At 36.3% G+C, this 18,509-nt stretch overlaps 1 protein-coding gene across 1 annotated transcript in view; it reads right to left on the bottom strand.

The window, feature by feature from the left end:
• Window positions 1-5,634: 5,634 nt before the first annotated feature.
• Window positions 5,635-18,509, bottom strand: part of LOC141432705 (neural cell adhesion molecule 1-like) — a 202,956-nt gene continuing 190,081 nt past the window's right edge. Inside the window, exon 18 of the mRNA XM_074094438.1 lies at window positions 5,635-5,878. Within this exon, the coding sequence (XP_073950539.1) occupies window positions 5,765-5,878 (114 nt within the window). The 3' untranslated portion in view covers window positions 5,635-5,764. The remainder of the gene's footprint in view (window positions 5,879-18,509) is intronic.

Raw genomic sequence — 18,509 nt, 5'->3', positions numbered from 1 at the left:
TTTACGAGCTTTGTAGGTGAGTGGATTTATTGTCCGAACTCCAATAAAATAATGTTTCATTTACACCTCACTGTAAGACTTTACTTAGCAACGGTTAATATTTTATGAGACATCATAAACGGGTAAATTACTCGCCGGTGGTGCTAATAAATTCTCTTTCCGATTTATGACTTTTTCTGGGCAAATCCTATCTTAAAATACGTGAGCGAGTGTCCGTTAAAGTGCCCGCCCACATGTTTCTATCACATCGATAAAGTTGTACCGAATTCTTTGAAAAAAAACCTTTTTAATTCAATGTTTTTTGTTGCTGACTTCTTTTTGTTGACGTTGAAGTTCAAAATGAACTTGCAAGATTTGACCCAAAAACAACAACAACAAAGAAGGCAAGTAAAATAAAAGTTTGTAATAAAATAGTGAAACACCTGAATCTCGTTTCTACGCACAATTTTATTGGAGTTAGTTTTGATCCTGGGTCCCATGGCCGCATTGTCTAACGCTCTGGCACTCGCGATCGCATTTACCAGTGTAAGAGAAAGAAGTGGTGAAAAAGTTGGTGTTAACGGGTGCATTAGACAAAGTGGCCTCAGGACTCAACAGAGTTGTAAAAGCGCCTAATTGATACAACTGGTGACCAAAGGGCTGGCAGCTATCTCTCTATTTAGAATCGCTGTTCAAGAGGAAACGTAGCCAGCTTTTTGGGCACAATGCCATGAAAGCAATTTTTTATATTTTATTTTATTTAGTCTTAAGTTACTATTTTTGAGCTATTTTTCATAATCAATTTCGGTATGATTTATTTGACATACGAGTATTTATGGAATATGACAGTTACTGTAGTCTAGTACAAAGGTTCTACCCTGGGTACGCGATTCAGTTTATTTCACTGTACCTAGATTAAGGTACAGCTAATGAATACCTACACTAAATTCTACGAAACGTTATTCAAGAAATTAACGCAATTTATACCCTCAAAAACTTTAAAGGAACTTATTTACTTAACCAAATTGTAAGTAAAAAGCGTCCGCGATGACTTGACAAAATGTGTACCTAATAATTAGATCGCGGTGAAACAAAAACGCGCGTCAGCGGTTTCTGGGGGTCATTTGTCTCTATACGGCAGACGTAGGTCTTTCCACTGTCCCTTGCCTCTGTTGTTCATTTTTCTTCCCCTTTTCCGGGGCCAAACGGTAAAGAGAAACTTAATTGGAGGCTTTCCCGCCGACTCTCGGGCTCAATGAAAAATTACGAGCTAAACGAGCACACGCTTGGGAATTTTGTGCTCATTCTCAGAGGCGTTTCATGGAAAGAAATGCGTAGACTTACTTACGTAAGGCTTCCTTAAACTTAGATAAACGTAAGCTGACAAACGTAATTTCGATGAAATATACTGCTCATTAGTAGACTTAATTTAATTCCGCTCTTTTAAATTCATGCCGCGAGTGTTTCAGTGTACGTTGGCGCGCCGTCAAGGGTCTTTCGCGAGATTTGTATTTTGAGGCGCGTTAACGTGTTCTGTCAGCTTTAAAAATAAATCTTTTTCGCTTTTCATGCTCTGAAAGTACGACAGTATAGCCCCACATAAACGGAGTAAAATGCACAGCTTAGTCCCAAGGGAGTAAAAGTAATTATTTTTCAAAATCCTCGCATTCTGAGAATAGCCGTGTGCCCTGTAGTGGGACGTATAAATATAGGCAAAGATGATAATGATAATAATAATGATTTTTGTAATTTCTTGCAGTGAATTAGGCTATACGAGTACAACCAAGAACTTGTAAGTATCATACCGCAAGAAGCATTGTGTATTTCTGCTATTGTGAACAAAAATTGCTTTAAACTTATTCATTTATTACTTACCTAACGTGAATAAAATGTATTATAACTAAGCGAAACTTGTACTATCGATGTTAGGCAACGGCCATAACATCACATAAATGTCTATCGGTATTGAACCTGGGACCTCTAGTCTCAAAGTCAGGGTCATCAACCACTACGCTCTCCGATCCTTAATAATACACCACTCAACAATCTGAATAGACCAATCCCAGTGTTCCAGTACGTTTTAATGTAACATTTTTGTTACATTTTTGTAATGTATAATTTTTGTTACATTACAACGTTATTTCAAAATCGACTGTTATTGTTTTTACATTCCGAAAACACTAATTGGTTAAGCAGTATAGCGGATTACCCTAGTTGTTCATTATTGCGCTTTCGGGATTCCCTCTTGCCGGGCATTGCATAATTCACGTGGCTGCGATTAACCCCACTGCATTAGGGAACATACTGCAATATTTATAATGTGCTTAAGTATATGCCTTTAAGCGTTCTATTTGTTTGGATATCTGTTTCTGTTTGTGTAATAGTACAGAATCTGATTGCAAATCTATCTACGTCATCGAGTTTCATATAGGCCCTTCATCATCCCAAAAGTTACGTAAAAAAGCCAAGCCTGCATTAGTTCCAATGGTGTTTATAGGTCACTAGATCACTAGTCAATAGAGTAAAAAAAGTGTATTCACCTGGCTAAAAGACCAGACCAGAATAAGACAAACTTCATGCTATCCTAGTGGGCAACTGCTGGCACCATGCGCGTTTGGGTACTCTATGTAATTTTGACCAAAAAAGATCCCGGCTATACCTATCAACCCGCCCACTAAAACTAAGGTAGACTTGTTTTTATGTTACATTAGGGCTGTTAAGGCCCAAAATTTTTTTTTCGCGTGTGGTACTCAACGACGTATGTAAATTTGCAACCAGATCCCGAACTATAAGGGTAATTTTCCTAAGAGTTTTCCTAATGTGCGAGAGGTTCATGATCCCTAACGGATTAGTTTAAGTAACTAGTTAAAAGGTTTTTGCAATGCACAAAGCATTATGATTTATTATTAATATTTGTCTTGTATGTAGTTTTATAATTATTATGATAAAATTCAGCATATGTACCAACAGTCGCGTGTATAAAAATGTATGATATCCTGACGTTGTATGGTTGTAGTACATAATAATATTTTTGAGTAGTTTGAATCAATGCGTATTTTTGTTGTACTTGTTAAATAATAATAATATGTTTACAGTACAGAATATGTATACATGTCAGGAAAAGTGTTAGTTCAACAAATAAATGTTTTGAGACCATTATTGGCTTGGATTAATCTAGTCCCAAACGAATCAAAACTCCTACATACTCTGAGTACCTACTTAATAAATAACTGATAAGTATGGAAGCCGTGGTGGCCTAGTGGTTTGACCTATCGCCTCTCAAGCAGAGGGTCGTGGGTTCAAATCCCGGCTCGCACCTCTGAGTTTTTCGAAATTCATGTGCGGAATTACATTTGAAATTTACCACGAGCTTTGCGGTGAAGGAAAACACCGTGAGGAAACCTGCACAACCTGCGAATTAATTCAATGGTGTGTGTGAAGTTCCCAACCGCACTGGGCCCGCGTGGGAACTATGGCCCAAGCCCTCTTGTTCTGAGAGGAGGCCTGTGCCCAGCAGTGGGACGTATATAGGCTGGGATGATGAAGTATGGAAGATTCGAGAACTAATATTTGTAGGTATATTTCATACATACCTTGATAGAAACAGCTAGGGATCGATCCCGGCACCCCAAGCTTCGTATCAAATTTTCTAATCGTAACTAATGGTATCCGGTCGTCTTGTCTTTGAAGTATAAAAAGTATTAAATTAGATTGGCGGGAAAGCCCGGGTTTTAATTTTATTATGGGAGTCGGATATTCAGTTAAGATTTTAAAATGGCTAACGTCGAGTGCTGGTCCATCGGGATGACAGCCTGCAGACGTTTTAATTAAGGTCCATGGATAGGACGGCACAGATGAGTGAATTTCGCAGAAGCTGGATAGTAAAGATGTACCTAGGTACTTAGGAACACGAGCTTTGCGTAACTCAATTCATGTTAATATTCCGAATAAGTTGTTTTTTTCAGTTAGAAAGCAAATAAAAAATAACTACTAATAATAAATAATTTCAGACTTGTTTGTCCTATAAAAGATACATTAATACCAAATCTCAAGTTTTTAGTATAATTGAAAGTTCCCTATAGGTTTTTATTCCCAGGTAATTTGTATGAAAATATTTTTGAATGACTGTCTTTTGACTGCGTTGACTAAGAAATTTGATTTTTTCATTGCTCCCTAAAGTATGGCAGATTTAATTATTTGATATTCATTTCAGATTGAATCCTCCATGCCTTCTACAGAAAAGCGGTCTCGACAGACTTTTGACAGACGAACGATCAGACAACAAACTGAATCAATAAAAAATTGATAAAAATTCAAAATGTGTCAATAATTTAAAAAGTAAGCTAGTAGGCAATAAAAAGGTACCAGGTAATGTAATTAAAATGTCATAATTATTTAGAAATCCATCAACAGGGTACAATATCTTATTTTCTCTACTCTATTTTATTCTAGCAAATGTATTATCTCTTTTACTTACTATGTTATGTGACTAGAAAGAGATCTGATTACTGTTAGCGCTAACACCCTAGGGCTGTACAAAACGGGATCACCGACTCGTCGCGTATGCTCATCGCATCTTCAATTAAGAGATTCGGTCATTCCATTACATTAATTTGATTGAACTGTGGCTGACACGACCTGGCACTAGTTACGTTCGAAAGCTATACGTTTTAGTGTAATGAGGATTGTTAAAGTATAGTTGTAATCGGAAAGCAATTTCAATTTATTCCTAGAGTTGATGGAAACGTCCGTGTGCTCGACACACTAGTGCCAATAGATGACACCCTCTGACACCTTTGCTAATGACATAAAATACGCGACTATCGGGACAGTGACAAGTACGTTTACCTTAATTTGAATTCGAGGATCTTCTTTGCTACAATCATAAGAAAGTCACGTGGTGTTGTATTCAATTTACCTGTGTGTAACAAATAATATAAAATTAAATAAATATCATATTTTAAGTCTAACTTTATAATGATATAATTTCAAGTAAGTATATTTTATTACATAGGATGTAGTTTAAAAAATCTTAGAGATATTTCCGGATAAAACCAGGCGTTAACGTTGCGTAACAATCACCTACGCTAAATTACAATGTGTCTAAATGTAACGGTTTAGGACTTGGGATTTAATCCAAATTTTATGGTAATATTGAGTTGAAAAGTACTTAAAGTAACGAACACACACATATTCACAAACGATTACGCTATTATTGCACTAACGACTTACTAACCTTGAAGGTTATATCGACCATTAATAATTATGGATTGCTGCATGATAGGGACTTTGTATATCGAGCGAAACGATCTCTGTTTATCTTGGCTTAAATTGATCTTTGATTACTACGAATAACTGAGGTAGTAGGTATTAATGAAGTTCGACCGTAACTCAAGTGATTGAACTAAGTGCATCGAATTTCATAATTTAAAAATATGAAATTTGTGCTGACTATTGTTTTTATGGTAACATAGCCATACTTACTATTATTTAAATTATTGAGCTGCATTGTAAGATTTTTACAAAAACCTGTAGCCCTTAGTAAAATAACGGGTTAAGGTTTGCATGGACTTTAAACTACAGTTATTTCATTTTATATTTTTATTCCGGGCTCTCAGACCATAGGTTCTAAAAAATGAATAAAACCACAAATACTTGCCAGGCTTAATTTTTAATCCTCCTTTACACTTTCCTTTTACAATATTTACAATGTCGTTTATCACAATTTGACAGTCAATACATACCTACATTTCCTACTATGTACAAAATTCGTTAAACTATTTGCCTATACACAGCTCTCTGGACCTGGTATCTCCTCTGCTATGAGATGTTCTCTCCTACTGAGCGTCGTAGAACCCGAAGACTGTTTACTCGGTGCAGCTGTAGATGGCGATAGTAACTGTTGAGAAAAAAGACTCTTAGAATATTTTAAGTTAACAAAAAAAAATTGAGCAGGGTTTTGAAATCACTTTCTCGTCATTTTGTGACGAATGTGCTTTAAAAGTGTTATCTATGCCGATTAACAGTTCTTAAGTTATTATTTTATGCTTCTATATGGTCAATTTTGCCTTTTGATTATAATCGATAGGTAACTTAAATTTGCATAAAATTTGACATAATTTCATTTCATTGATTAAATTAGTTTTTTTTAACTATGTAGGTAGCTTTCTAACATCTAAATTATTTATTTATTTTGATTTCACTATATTTATTTAATTGTAACTAACACAGATGAAGCTATTACTAACAAATATGGACTGTTTGAAATAAAAACATTTGAATTGAATTTGTAACTATGAACTATGGCCCAAGCCCTCTCATTCTGAGGGGAGGCCTGTGCCCTGCAGTGGGACGTATATAGGCTGGGATGATGAGGTAATATTCCCTAAATTTTACATTATTAATACAAGCATTCTGCGCTGATTATACTTTTTCTGACTGTATTTGCTAGGTCATTCAATCTACTTAATGATGTATGCCATTTCGAATCAATTTGACTACCCACTAGAAGTTGGTCAAATTTAGGTTTACAAGATTTTAACGATAACATGTGACAATCTTGCAAAATATGCACACAACATAGGGTGACTGTCCCAGTCCTCGACATGATATTTCCCAATAGATACTTTGCTGTCACCTCTATTATTAATGGTATAACAATTATTACAACTACTGACTAGTACTTCTACCTCAGTTGTAGAGGATATTAGGTAGCTACCTATAAGCAGTCAAGTCAAGACTCTTGACTCAAGAGTAATGAAATCCGGCCGGTTTTCTTATACTAGTGAAGAATAAATAGAACATGGACGACCAAGCTTTTCTCGGGTTAATACTCGTGAACATGCGTTTTCCAGAGATAACATCAAGCTAGATTGATTGTTCACCCCCGAAAATCCCCAGGTAGCATTTCATCGAAATCATTGAACCGAAAAATTCTACCCTAACAACTGTTTCTTTCTCACTCAAACATAAAATCCGTAAATAATGTTGTCGAACTTCGTCTGTTTCATTAAATAATTTAAAAAATATGGCTTCATAATCAGATCAGCTCAATGGTACTATATTATGGTATTGTCATTAGAAACTACGCATAAATGCCAAGTTTCGAGTAGTTAAATACTACATAAATCAAGTTCGAAAATTCTTTCACATATTCATAGATACCTACATAGATTCATAATACTACTGTGTTTCAAAAATCACACGGTACAGTTCGTAAACTTTTTTTTATTTGATTTTCTGTTTTGCCCCCAAAAGTGTCTCCTGAATTTAATATTCATTTATTTGCGTAAAATGTTCGTTTTAGGCAACATAAATTTTATAAGTATGCCAGATTTCAACTTAAGGGGTTTGCTCCTGGTTAGCTCATGAGCAATGTCCCGTTAGATGGCGCTGTTATCAATAGTTCCTTTTTTCAGGTTTTTTTCGTAAATTATGAAGAATTATTTCACCAAAAACTAGTGGCGGGAGTATCTAAGCGTAACCGATTTTTTGACCCCACACTCGAAATGAAATATTCCGCCAAAGCCGCAAACGAGGTGCTTTACTTTGAACGTCAATTGCGGCCGTATACGGACACTAGGAGCTCACGCACACACTCAAATAGACAGCGCCAGCTAGCGAAAGTCTATTGCGACACTTAGCTACCCGATCGGGGTACTCCTTCGAGTAATATTCACATTTTTTTATCGAGTCACGAAATTTTGTACCAACTGTACTTTACTCGAAAATTTTACTACGACCTATAAAATTTATAGGTATTTTATTGATAATTAGAAGCAGGGTCTTGGATAACTGTTCGCATATTATAATACGAGCCAAACGCCTTTCAAGTGTTCATAATATGTGTACGATAAATTGAGAAATTACCAAGATTCTGACCACGGTTTCTTGTCTTGGTTGATGGTCTTGCTATTATTCAGGTTATATTTATAGTTACTTTTCGTAGTTACTACTCTTGCTAATGTGGTCATGGTCGTCGGTTGAAAATCGGTAGCAAATGTACAGGACGAGTTTCTTGGGAAAATAGTGCGGTGGTTTGTCCTTACCTTCCACGCCGCAGAGCTGGAGTTTGGAATTCGTAGTTAGCAATAGAGAGCGCTGCCACCAGGGCTCTTAGTCACCTTGTACGACACGCACAGAAATGCACAGGCAATCAAGTTTATCAAGGGCATCCGTAAGGCCAAAGTCCCCTTAAGACACTGTTACACATGCTCTTTAGTAGCAAGAAAGCATGCTACTATTGAGCAAATGCTAACTAGTAGCATGTGTGAACAGGACATGCTACTATCGAGCATGCTTATTAGTCGCAAGCTCGAGACGGGGTGGAAGGGGGAAAGGTAATAAGCAAGTGTGAACGCGTTTGCTTCAGTCCATGAACATGCTCATAAGCATTCTTATAAGCATGCTAGTAACGAGCATGTGTAACAGTGCCTTTAGACATACCTAATATTTTATGAACAGTGCTTCGTGTAAGCTCTTTCTATCAAAAGAGGTAATAAAAAGCATACAGAGTTTACTAACCTAATTATCATCATCATCATCATCACTCAATTTCTGTGGTAAGACTTTTGGTAGAGAATTAGTAATCATAAGCTGCTAATATCAATTATTAATAAGTTGCTAACCATGAAAAGAGTTGACGAAGAGTTTATCTAGGCTTCTGCATCTGGATTTCTCAGTTCGTATATATAATTACTAGCTTAATCCCGCGGCTTCGCTCCCGTTGAAGAAAAAAATCTATTCTGTAGTGTAGGTATTCGAATTAAAAAAAAACTTCTTGCACCTCTGCGATCCTCAAGGAGTATTCCATAATTCCAATTGTATGTTTGCCAAATCTCATGCATTTTTAGGCCATGTTTTGCCTTTATAGGTATAAATAAATACTTACGAAATACTTACATAACAGCAAAAGTTCACCCACTCGCCGATAACTGGTATCAAATTGCGGTAAAAAACTATCCCGTGCTAATTTTGTACCTACATATCTCTATAAATTGATTTTGTTAGGATAATCATAACCGATGATTTGGCACAATCAGCCGAAGACTACGAGCAGTTCCAAAATCATCTACACTCCCTTTGTTACCTTCGAGTCGAAAACAGTTGTCAATTCGTATCATATAACTACCTATTGTAAGTATTATCTGCTAGGATTTTTATCCGATCCAGCAGAGTTGTAGTCGTGCGTACTGGATTATTGGCAGTGCTTCCTTTGGATGTTCGTGCGATGGAACTACTGCGTTTTTTTTGCATTAGTTCCTTTACAAGACTAGAAGGAAAAACTGCGTTTATTTTTTTGTCTTTGTTCCTTTCGCAGTAGCATCTTCAGTTCTTGCAAAGGTACAAAGGCGGAAAAATAACGCAGTTCTTTCTTCAAGGTCTTGTGAAGGAACTAGAACTACCGCAAATAGTCCGTCGTATTTGCAGACTACGGGAACGTTCAGTTTAGCTGACACGTCATCATCGGAGACAGATGTTGCATCAAACCTAATTCGAAGCAGTCAAGCTCATAGGTAGCTGAAAAGTTTGGTACTTTGTCACAGCAAGCTACAGTGCTAAAATGAGCATTTCTAAAAAAGTTTGTACATTTGATTTGCGACACCGATTTGGGAAAAATTTGCAGGTAGATAGAGTGAATCGTTCACTGAGTTTAAATAACATAGTCTCCCGAAATGTCCCAATTAATTTGTATGGAAAGTTCCTTTTTTGTTACCGCAAATCCATAGTTTTGGTAACAAAACAGGAAATTTCCATACAAACCAATTGGGACATTTTGAGAGACTATGTTATTACGACTCAGTATCGTTCACTCTACATACCTGCAATTTTTTATCACAAATAGGAGTCGCAAATCAAATGTACAAACTTTATTTAGAAATGCTCAAATAGTTTTTTTCACACTTCTCCTTCAGAAAAGTAACTTTTCTCCCTACCGAGAGGGAGCAAAGTGCAATTTTTCTGTTCAAGACTTTTCTAAGTGTTTTATTGCAAATACAATTTTTTTAAGTTAATAATTGGAAAGCCACGTCATTTTCTATACCATTTTGCTCCCTTGTGACACAAATAACTATTTCACACCTCTCCTTCAGAAAAGTAACTTTTCCTCCCTGACGAGAGGGAGCAAAGTGCAACTTTCTGTTCAAGGCTTTTCTAAGTATTTTATTGCAAATGCAATTTTTTGAAGTTGATAATTGTAAAGCCACGCCATTTTCTATGCTTATGCTTATGCTTCTTTAATAATATTAAGAATTTGTTATTTTCAAGTTTCTTAATGCTCGGTGTGAAAAGTTGTATGAGCCACTCGGGAGCAAAAATATTTTCATCTTGGGCGTTAACACTTGAATCCCTCATTACGCTCAGGATTCTACTTTAGAATCCCTCGCTACGCTCAGGATTCTATTGTAGAATCCAGAATGTAGCGAAGGATTCTAAAGTAGAATCCTGAGCGTAATGAGGGATTCAAGTGTTAACGCACAAGATGAAAATAATTTTTCTCCCGAGTCGCTCATACAACTTTTCACACCGAGCATTAAGAAACTTGAAAGAAGTAAATTCTAAATATTATTAAAGAACAACCAGCATAGAAAATGGCGTGGCTTTACAATTATCAACTTCAAAAAATTGCATTTGCAATAAAATACTTAGAAAAGCCTTGAACAGAAAAGTTCCACTTTGCTCCCTCTCGTCAGGGAGGAAAAGTTACTTTTCTGAAGGAGAGGTGTGAAAATAACTATACATGTCCTCAAATACTAAGAGTAAAAAGGGAATGTATTTACTTTGCTACTTTTTGAGCGCTCTTTGCCTGTAGGATCTACGGCTAACTAGTCTGGTTGACCGGGCAGTGGGTATAATTAATTTGTAATTTTCCCGCTGGTACAGTAAATTCATATCCAAATTATCATGCCAAATATTATGCATTATAAATCAAGTAACTATTTTGGAAACAATATATTTTTAGACACGAGTAATATTTACCTCGACGTTTCGGCAACATTACAGTCGCCGTGGTCACGGGTAGACTGAAGTGTGGGGTGACAAATAAAAATGACCAAGTGCGGGTAGTTCGAAGGACTCGCGCTGCTAGGCAGACTTGACACCCCACACTTCAGTCTACTCGTGACCACGGCCACTGTAATGTTGCCGAAACATCGAGGTAAATATTACTCGTGTGTGTTAGCGTGATAAGTCCTGTGCGTGGTATTTTGATTAATTCCAGTTTCTTTTAATTATTTTGTTGCTCTATTCCTCTCATCTGTCCGAGCACGCGAGCAGGCTGCAATTACCAGGCCCATCACTGCCGTTCCGCCTGTGACAGTTGCAGTTCTACCATACAATCTTTTCTTTGGGGTAAGTAAAATGCAGTACGTCGCATTAGACAGCGTTTGAGAATAATTATCAGGATCAGGGGGTCAGGTCTGCTAGTGAACAACGTCGGCATTAGATTCAGCTAATACTTTGAGAACAAAAAAAGGTATAAACTGTGATACAAGTTAAATATTCCCGCTGTCCAGTCAATCAACAATATCTAAATGTGGTTCAAGAATAAAAATAATTATTATAATGTATGTAATAAAGTTTATTATTTATTGAAAGAACAACTCCATTATTTACATCACTGGTCATATAGCACATATGCCTCATGGACGTACCAGTAAAGCCACGCATCAAGGGTCAAGGAACCTGGTAACACCGAAACCACTCAATTATTCAAGTATTTATTTCGATGCAATCGAACCAATCAAAAATATCACATACTATTACACGTCTTTCTACGTCAGAATAAAAGTATGTGAAACACATTTTTGAAGCATTATATTATACTACACCTCGTTGTTCCGGGGGTCAATAGTTTGAGCGGCCCATTTAGTGAACGGCATGTCATCGTCTACTAAAAGTACAATTTATATGATATTGGAAAAATTGGAATGGTAGGTGTCCGTTATCTCACTCCATATCTCGGTAATGCTGTATACGGCATCCTATAACGCCATAGCCCACTCCATGTGAATTACTGTTCGGATCTGACAACTGTAGAGGCCTGTCCACTAGTACATCCTTATAGTGTATTAGGGGATAGACCTCCAAAATTCTGCTCATCTCATCTATATTAGATATGTTGGCTGTGGTCCCATGCCTTTCAAATGACCGGGTCCAGATGGGTTCGTGATCGAAAATCTGAACCAGCTATTACAATAATAAGTAAAGACCTTTATTTCGGACAATATGGCCCAGATTTCATTCAAAACATTTCAGTCAGGCATATTGAGTGATTTTGAAAATTGACAAATTTGAAATTTGGGACACTAGATTGGGTGAAAATTAATGTACAGCCAATAAGACAGTTTTGACCAACCTAACTTCTATACTTACTTAGTGCCTATAATGTAATGCAAACTCAAAATCAAACATTATTATGATGCCACTATAATGAAAGCAGTGACGCGAAAGATACAATTTGTAAGCGGAGATCTTATAAAACTAGCTAATAGCCGCGTGCACCTACCATGCAATAGTCCTAAATACAAAAGTCAAGTTTGGTACCTTAAAAATATAATATATAATTTGTAATAATAGTTACACATATTTAAAAAAAAGTAAGCTCACAATAAAAAATTATCAATATATGAGCTTATACAATTCTTCTGATTTTGGTTCTTGATTCTGGGTATCTGTATGCGAGATTGTCATTTTACACGAGTTTCCTTTTCTTCTGTAAGGCAACCTGACAGTTCAGTAGCAATGACACTCGAAAAAGAACGCCATACTACCTACTACAGTTATCGCGGCCGGCTCAGTCAAGAATGTCTAAAGCTAGACATGAGCAAAGTCTAAACATGAGTGATATTATTATCGATATGGATAGTCAATATTTAGTCATCCTGTGACATAGAGCATAACACCAACTCGTTTGTTAAAAAATTGAACATATAATAATTCTACTATTTTTCTACTACAATGTTTATGTTTCACGCAGAAGAAGATTAAAACTATCGCGAAAAGACTTGTGCTAGCACGTTACTAGTGACAAAATAATAAATAAGTTTCGGAATAAGATGTCAAGTAAATATCGATCTATGCGATCTCCAGGGTGAGAAATTATTTATTTCGCAGGAACATACACAGGTACATGTCATGTTTGTTCTGCCCCAATCATCATCATCGTTTTCAGCATCATCACCATCTACATTATTATCATCTTCTACATCATCATCTACATAATTTACATCTTCATCATCGTCATCATCATCAATATCATCATATACATCATATACATGTCTGCATTATCATCATTATCATCATCTACTTCATCTATGTATGACAACTCCATTTATTTTTTAATTTTACTTATTAGTATTTGTTGTTATGGAGGCCACAGTAATACCTACATAATCTGTCAACATTTCAAGTGTCTAGTACACACAAACATGTATGCCTAAATGGGGTAGGCAAAGCACACGAAACGTTACAGCTTCGGAGCCACTTTTAGCAATTTTACGTTTTAAGTTTGACAAAAACGGTACAATAGTGACAGGTTGCTAGCCTGTGGCCTACGGTCCTCAGTCGCCTCTTACGACATCCACGGAAGAAATGGAGAGGTCTAATTCTAACCCGACATCACACGGGTAGCTATTACAGTTCAAGAGATAAAGCCCTGTGACAGACGGATGGACAGACAGACAGACAGACAGACAGCAGAGTCTCAGCAATAGGGTCCCGTTGGCCTAACCTTAAAAACTAAATAATAGTTACGAACCAGTAGAAGACAGACAGACAGACAGACAGCAGAGTCTCAGCAATAGGGTCCCGTTGGCACCCTTTGGGTACGGAACCCTAAAAAGGAGAAGTAACTCCCGTCAGGAATAAAGAAATATTCCAATATCGAGGGAAAAGAAAAGATTTATTCGTGACAACAGGGAAAAAAATATACAAAAATGATTTAGAAATGTGCATGTCACAAAGTGGTCACAAATCAGTCAATTTTGTTTTATTTCAGATGTTTTAAAAAATTACAACTTGGGCAAAGTTATATCAAAGGTCAAAGTTGTACGGTTTTATAGTACTTTATATATATGTACCCCTATTATCTCATCATCTGAAATTACTATAGTTTCATTCAACAAATGAAAACTACATACCTGTTGGTATTCTTGTTTTTAGAAGCTCCACTAAAATTTCCACCCACGGAACGCTAAAAGAAAGATGCCTACGAAGACTTTATTTCGTTGTGTACATCATATTTATTTAGAACAAACTTTTTAACACAGCGTTAATAAATAAATCTAATCAGTCGGATATTCCTAAATTTCTTGCATATCAACATTAAACGTTTCTTCTTTTCTTCACCTTGAATATTGCATGACAGCACCAAGGCTACTTCAGCAATATAATAATTCCAGGCAAAGTTATATGCAGTTAGTTATCATTGAATCTGAAAGGAATTGTGCATTAATAAATACAGAAATAGTATTAGCAGACAGACTATAAGATACCTAGGTGACCAATGCCTTTTAGTTACAGCATAAGGACGTAAATCAGACTATCAGAAGGTAAATTCCCTAATGTACATACTGTTGCACGCAACTCTGTCCGCGTAGAATTCGTTTATAGTTATTCCGCGGGAATTATGTGATTAAAAAAAACTACCCTATGTTTTTCTACGGGACTCAAACTATCTGTATCTCAAATTTCATCCTAATCAGTTCAACGATTTAGACGTGAAAAGGTAATAAAGAAATAAACAAACAGACTAACAAACTTTCGCATTTATAATATGAGTGGGATTATTGTCTTATTTTAAGTCATCATCATCATCATCATCATCGGCCTATCTTAGCCCACTACTGGACATAGAGGCGTCTCCAATTGCACGCCACTGAGCACGATCCTCGGCCACTCTCATCCAGTTACTGTCAGCTACCCAGTGAAGATCATCGCTCCACCTAGTCTGAGGGCGTCCCACGCCACGCTAGGCTTTTACCCGTTTACCCTAGCAGTTACCGGTTCTTCGGCTGATATGGCCGGCCCACTGCCACTTCAGTTTGCTTCAGTTTTAAGTAATCCTATAGAAATAGACGGACGGACAGCGTAATATCAAATTATCTGAATTAAGTCTTTGTGACAAAGTTTCTCCATGTCTTTCATTGAATAAAGTAAGAATTCGGCAGCGATGACATACGACCATCATCATCATCATCATCATCATCATCATCATCAGCATCATCATCGTCATTAAAATCGGTTAGTGAACAATACTTATCTTTTTCAAAATATCCTGATATTGAATTTAGATTTTTGCTATTCCTTTCTGCCTGCATGTCAAATTTACAGAGATTAGTGATATAGAGGTAGAGTTGTAAAATTTAACATTGAATTCCATGATACCTACCCTGGGTATTAAAAATAAACTGGCAAGTGCAAGTCGGTTTCGCGCACGAGGTGTTCCGTACCATTATCTATACAACATTAGACATTAGCAAAAAAAACGGCCAGAAAAACAAGTTTGTTGTATAGAAGCCCTCCTTAAATATTTGTTTTATTTTAATTTAATTATTTATTTTTAAAGTAATTACACAGCTAAATATTCTGTGAATAATTAATAAATTGCCGTTATTAACATCATGCAAAAAACGGCAAAACAATCACGTTTGTTGTATGGGAGCCACCCTTAAATATTTATTTTATTCTGGTTTGAGTATTTGTTACTATAGCGGCCACAGTAATACATAATCTGTAAAAATTTCAAGTGTCTAACTGTTACAACTCAAGAGATAGAGCCCTGTGACAGACGGACGGACAGACAGACAGACAGACAGCGGAGTCTTAGCAATAGGGTTCCGTTGGCACTTTTAGGTACGGAATCCTAAAAACTAAATAATTGTTACGAACCAGTAGAATTTTATGTAGGTATTTTTTCCTTATCTTAAATTTCAGCTTTTTAGGATAAAAGGTTTGGTGTGTGCGTTGGTAAACAATCATTAAAAAAATAGGACTAAGATGTAGTGTTCACTTTGAAACACAGATACACAGACAGACGGACAGACATATGGACAGATCAACAGACGGACGGACGGATGAGCCGACGGAAAGACATGTACGCATAAAATTAACAACTTGTGTCACTCCTAACAGTTATTAATTATTTTCCTTGCCTTCGCCTTGTTGCATAGCGTGCGAAAGAAATGCCCATACATACGCTCCAAAACCATAACCCCTGCCGTTTCTCACACTTATAAATAAAATAATAAATCTTGAATCACTTCATAATAGAGTACATACTATACATACTCGTACATATGCAGACAGACGGTGGGAAGCGACTTACTTCTATGGAGTGAAAATGTTCACGACGCTACTAAGAGTTAGGGAAATTTGGTATGTTTTCGTAGTAGGTTGCTGCAGACCACAAGTTTGGTACACACGATAAGCCATACTTTGGCCACCCAGTAGGAATGAAATTCTTACAGCCCTGCCTCTGGTGTTCTTGTAACAAATATTAATGTTTCTGACAAAATGATAAAATTAACATACCCGTGTATCCAATTTTTTCATAATCAAATCGTACATACATAAATAGTTTAAGAGTTGCACTCTTGCTAATTTCCTCTCGTCCGCCAACTTTTTAACTTCTTGATTTGTGTTCAAACCATAATTATTCAAACATAATTGCTTTGAATATCAATCTCATTGACTTGACGTTGTGACAAAAATGTATTATAATGACGTTTAAATTTACTTATCTAGCCAGTTATAATAATAAAAAAGGTACGAAAACTACTTCGATTGTGAAAACCTTTTTTCTCAAAATGACCGTAAAAGTTGACATTATTCTTTACATATCAGAAGGTGAAGTGCATAGTTTATGGTCAGCGAAAAATTAAAAAGTTAAAACGATTGCAGGCGCGCTAGCTCGACAATAATGAATTAGCGCGCCTGCAATCAGTCACATTTTTTTTAAAGTTAAAAAGGCCATGGCAATATTGGCACAAGTCGTATACATACAGCCAAGTCTAATGGCCGGTATCAGATATTTTGTTGGAACTCCGGACTTTTTCTATTGGGTCTGAAATAGCTTGTGGTGTTTTCGGTGGAAAAATACACCTGCAGTTTATTTTTTAATGAAAAAAGGCGGGAAAGCATAAGAAAAATATTGGAATAAAATTAAATTTTACAATATATTTTGAGAAAAAGTTTATTCTATTTCAGAATTATTCACCATTTTTGAGAAAAGCTTTATATTAGTCTCGGCTGGAATAGCAATTGCTGGCTTCGTATTAGTTAAACGGACTCGCAAGCTCGTCCGTTTAATACTCATACTCAGCCAGCAATTGCCTACTTCCAGGCCACGACAATAATCTACTATTATTCACCGAGCCTAGATTTAGCGGCCGTAAAAATGCCGTGATATGTAGGAATTTATTTGAGCCTCACTGTAAAACTTGATATTCATACATACACATGCAATGTATGTTGAATGTAGACCTTTTTTTAACTAATTAGTTTAGTGATTACACCTAGCACTTTTATTGTGAGAATAAATATGCTTTATATAAATTAGTGGCGCTACTGTCTACGTAAGAGTAAATAACTAATATCTGTTCAGAATTTGTAAGTTGAATTTAAACCACTTGTCCTAGATCGAAGCACCGCATTATAATGTATGTAAAGTATGCAATGTTATAATTTTTGCCGAGGACTGGGGCTTTTACTTAAATAATTATTATTTTAAATGACAATTTTAAAAGTAACTTACCTATTTTTGTCTTACTTACAGTTTGCCTCCTTGCATTAATCAGAAATAATAGTTTAGGCGTTTCAACTTCCGAAAATAACAGATTTAAAAACAAAAAAAGTAGATACTAGACTCAGAAACTTGAACTTGATCTCTCAGTGATCTCATGCTTTCTTCATTTAGTTGTCGTATTATCTGAGCCAAAGGTGATGGTCACGTGACCACACGAAATAGTCGATACCTATTTACAATAGTTTGATTTTGTGACATTGACTCACGCACCCATATAAGATGTCACTACATGCTCGCTGCGAACACTGTCAGTTGTACTCATACAATGGTAAAATGCATCAAAATTTACTGCATCACGCTGCACTTTTGATGCAATAAAGTTACTTTTTTTTGGATTTTGCTTGAAGAGCATATCCATAATTTACTATTCTCAAAAAATCCTCTAAGAAAACATGTCCGTGGAAGCTATGCGGGGTGTCCGTAGGTTTGTATGGAAGAGCAACCCCCTTAATTAATCCAAATTCGGAGCAAATTGGCAGTGACAGACGGAGAACGGAGACAAAGGAGTGATTCTATAAAGTTTATAGGATAAAGGTTCCGTTTTTGCTCTCGAATATACAGAGCAAATAAAGGAGAAGCTAGCAGTCATGACATATAAGGAGGTAAAGGTGGCAGCGTTTGAGTAGAGAGAAGTGGAGAGCCTTTCATCTGCACCGAACAGAGTGTAACTAAAATAAGATGAGAGATACAGAGCCCTAAAGGTGCATACATATAAATATGTATTTGT

The sequence above is a fragment of the Choristoneura fumiferana genome, chromosome 11, assembly GCF_025370935.1.
Source record: "Choristoneura fumiferana chromosome 11, NRCan_CFum_1, whole genome shotgun sequence".
NCBI lineage: Eukaryota > Metazoa > Arthropoda > Insecta > Lepidoptera > Tortricidae > Choristoneura > Choristoneura fumiferana.
The sequence above is the reverse complement of the archived record's forward strand: the minus strand, read 5'-3'. Positions and strand labels throughout refer to the sequence as shown.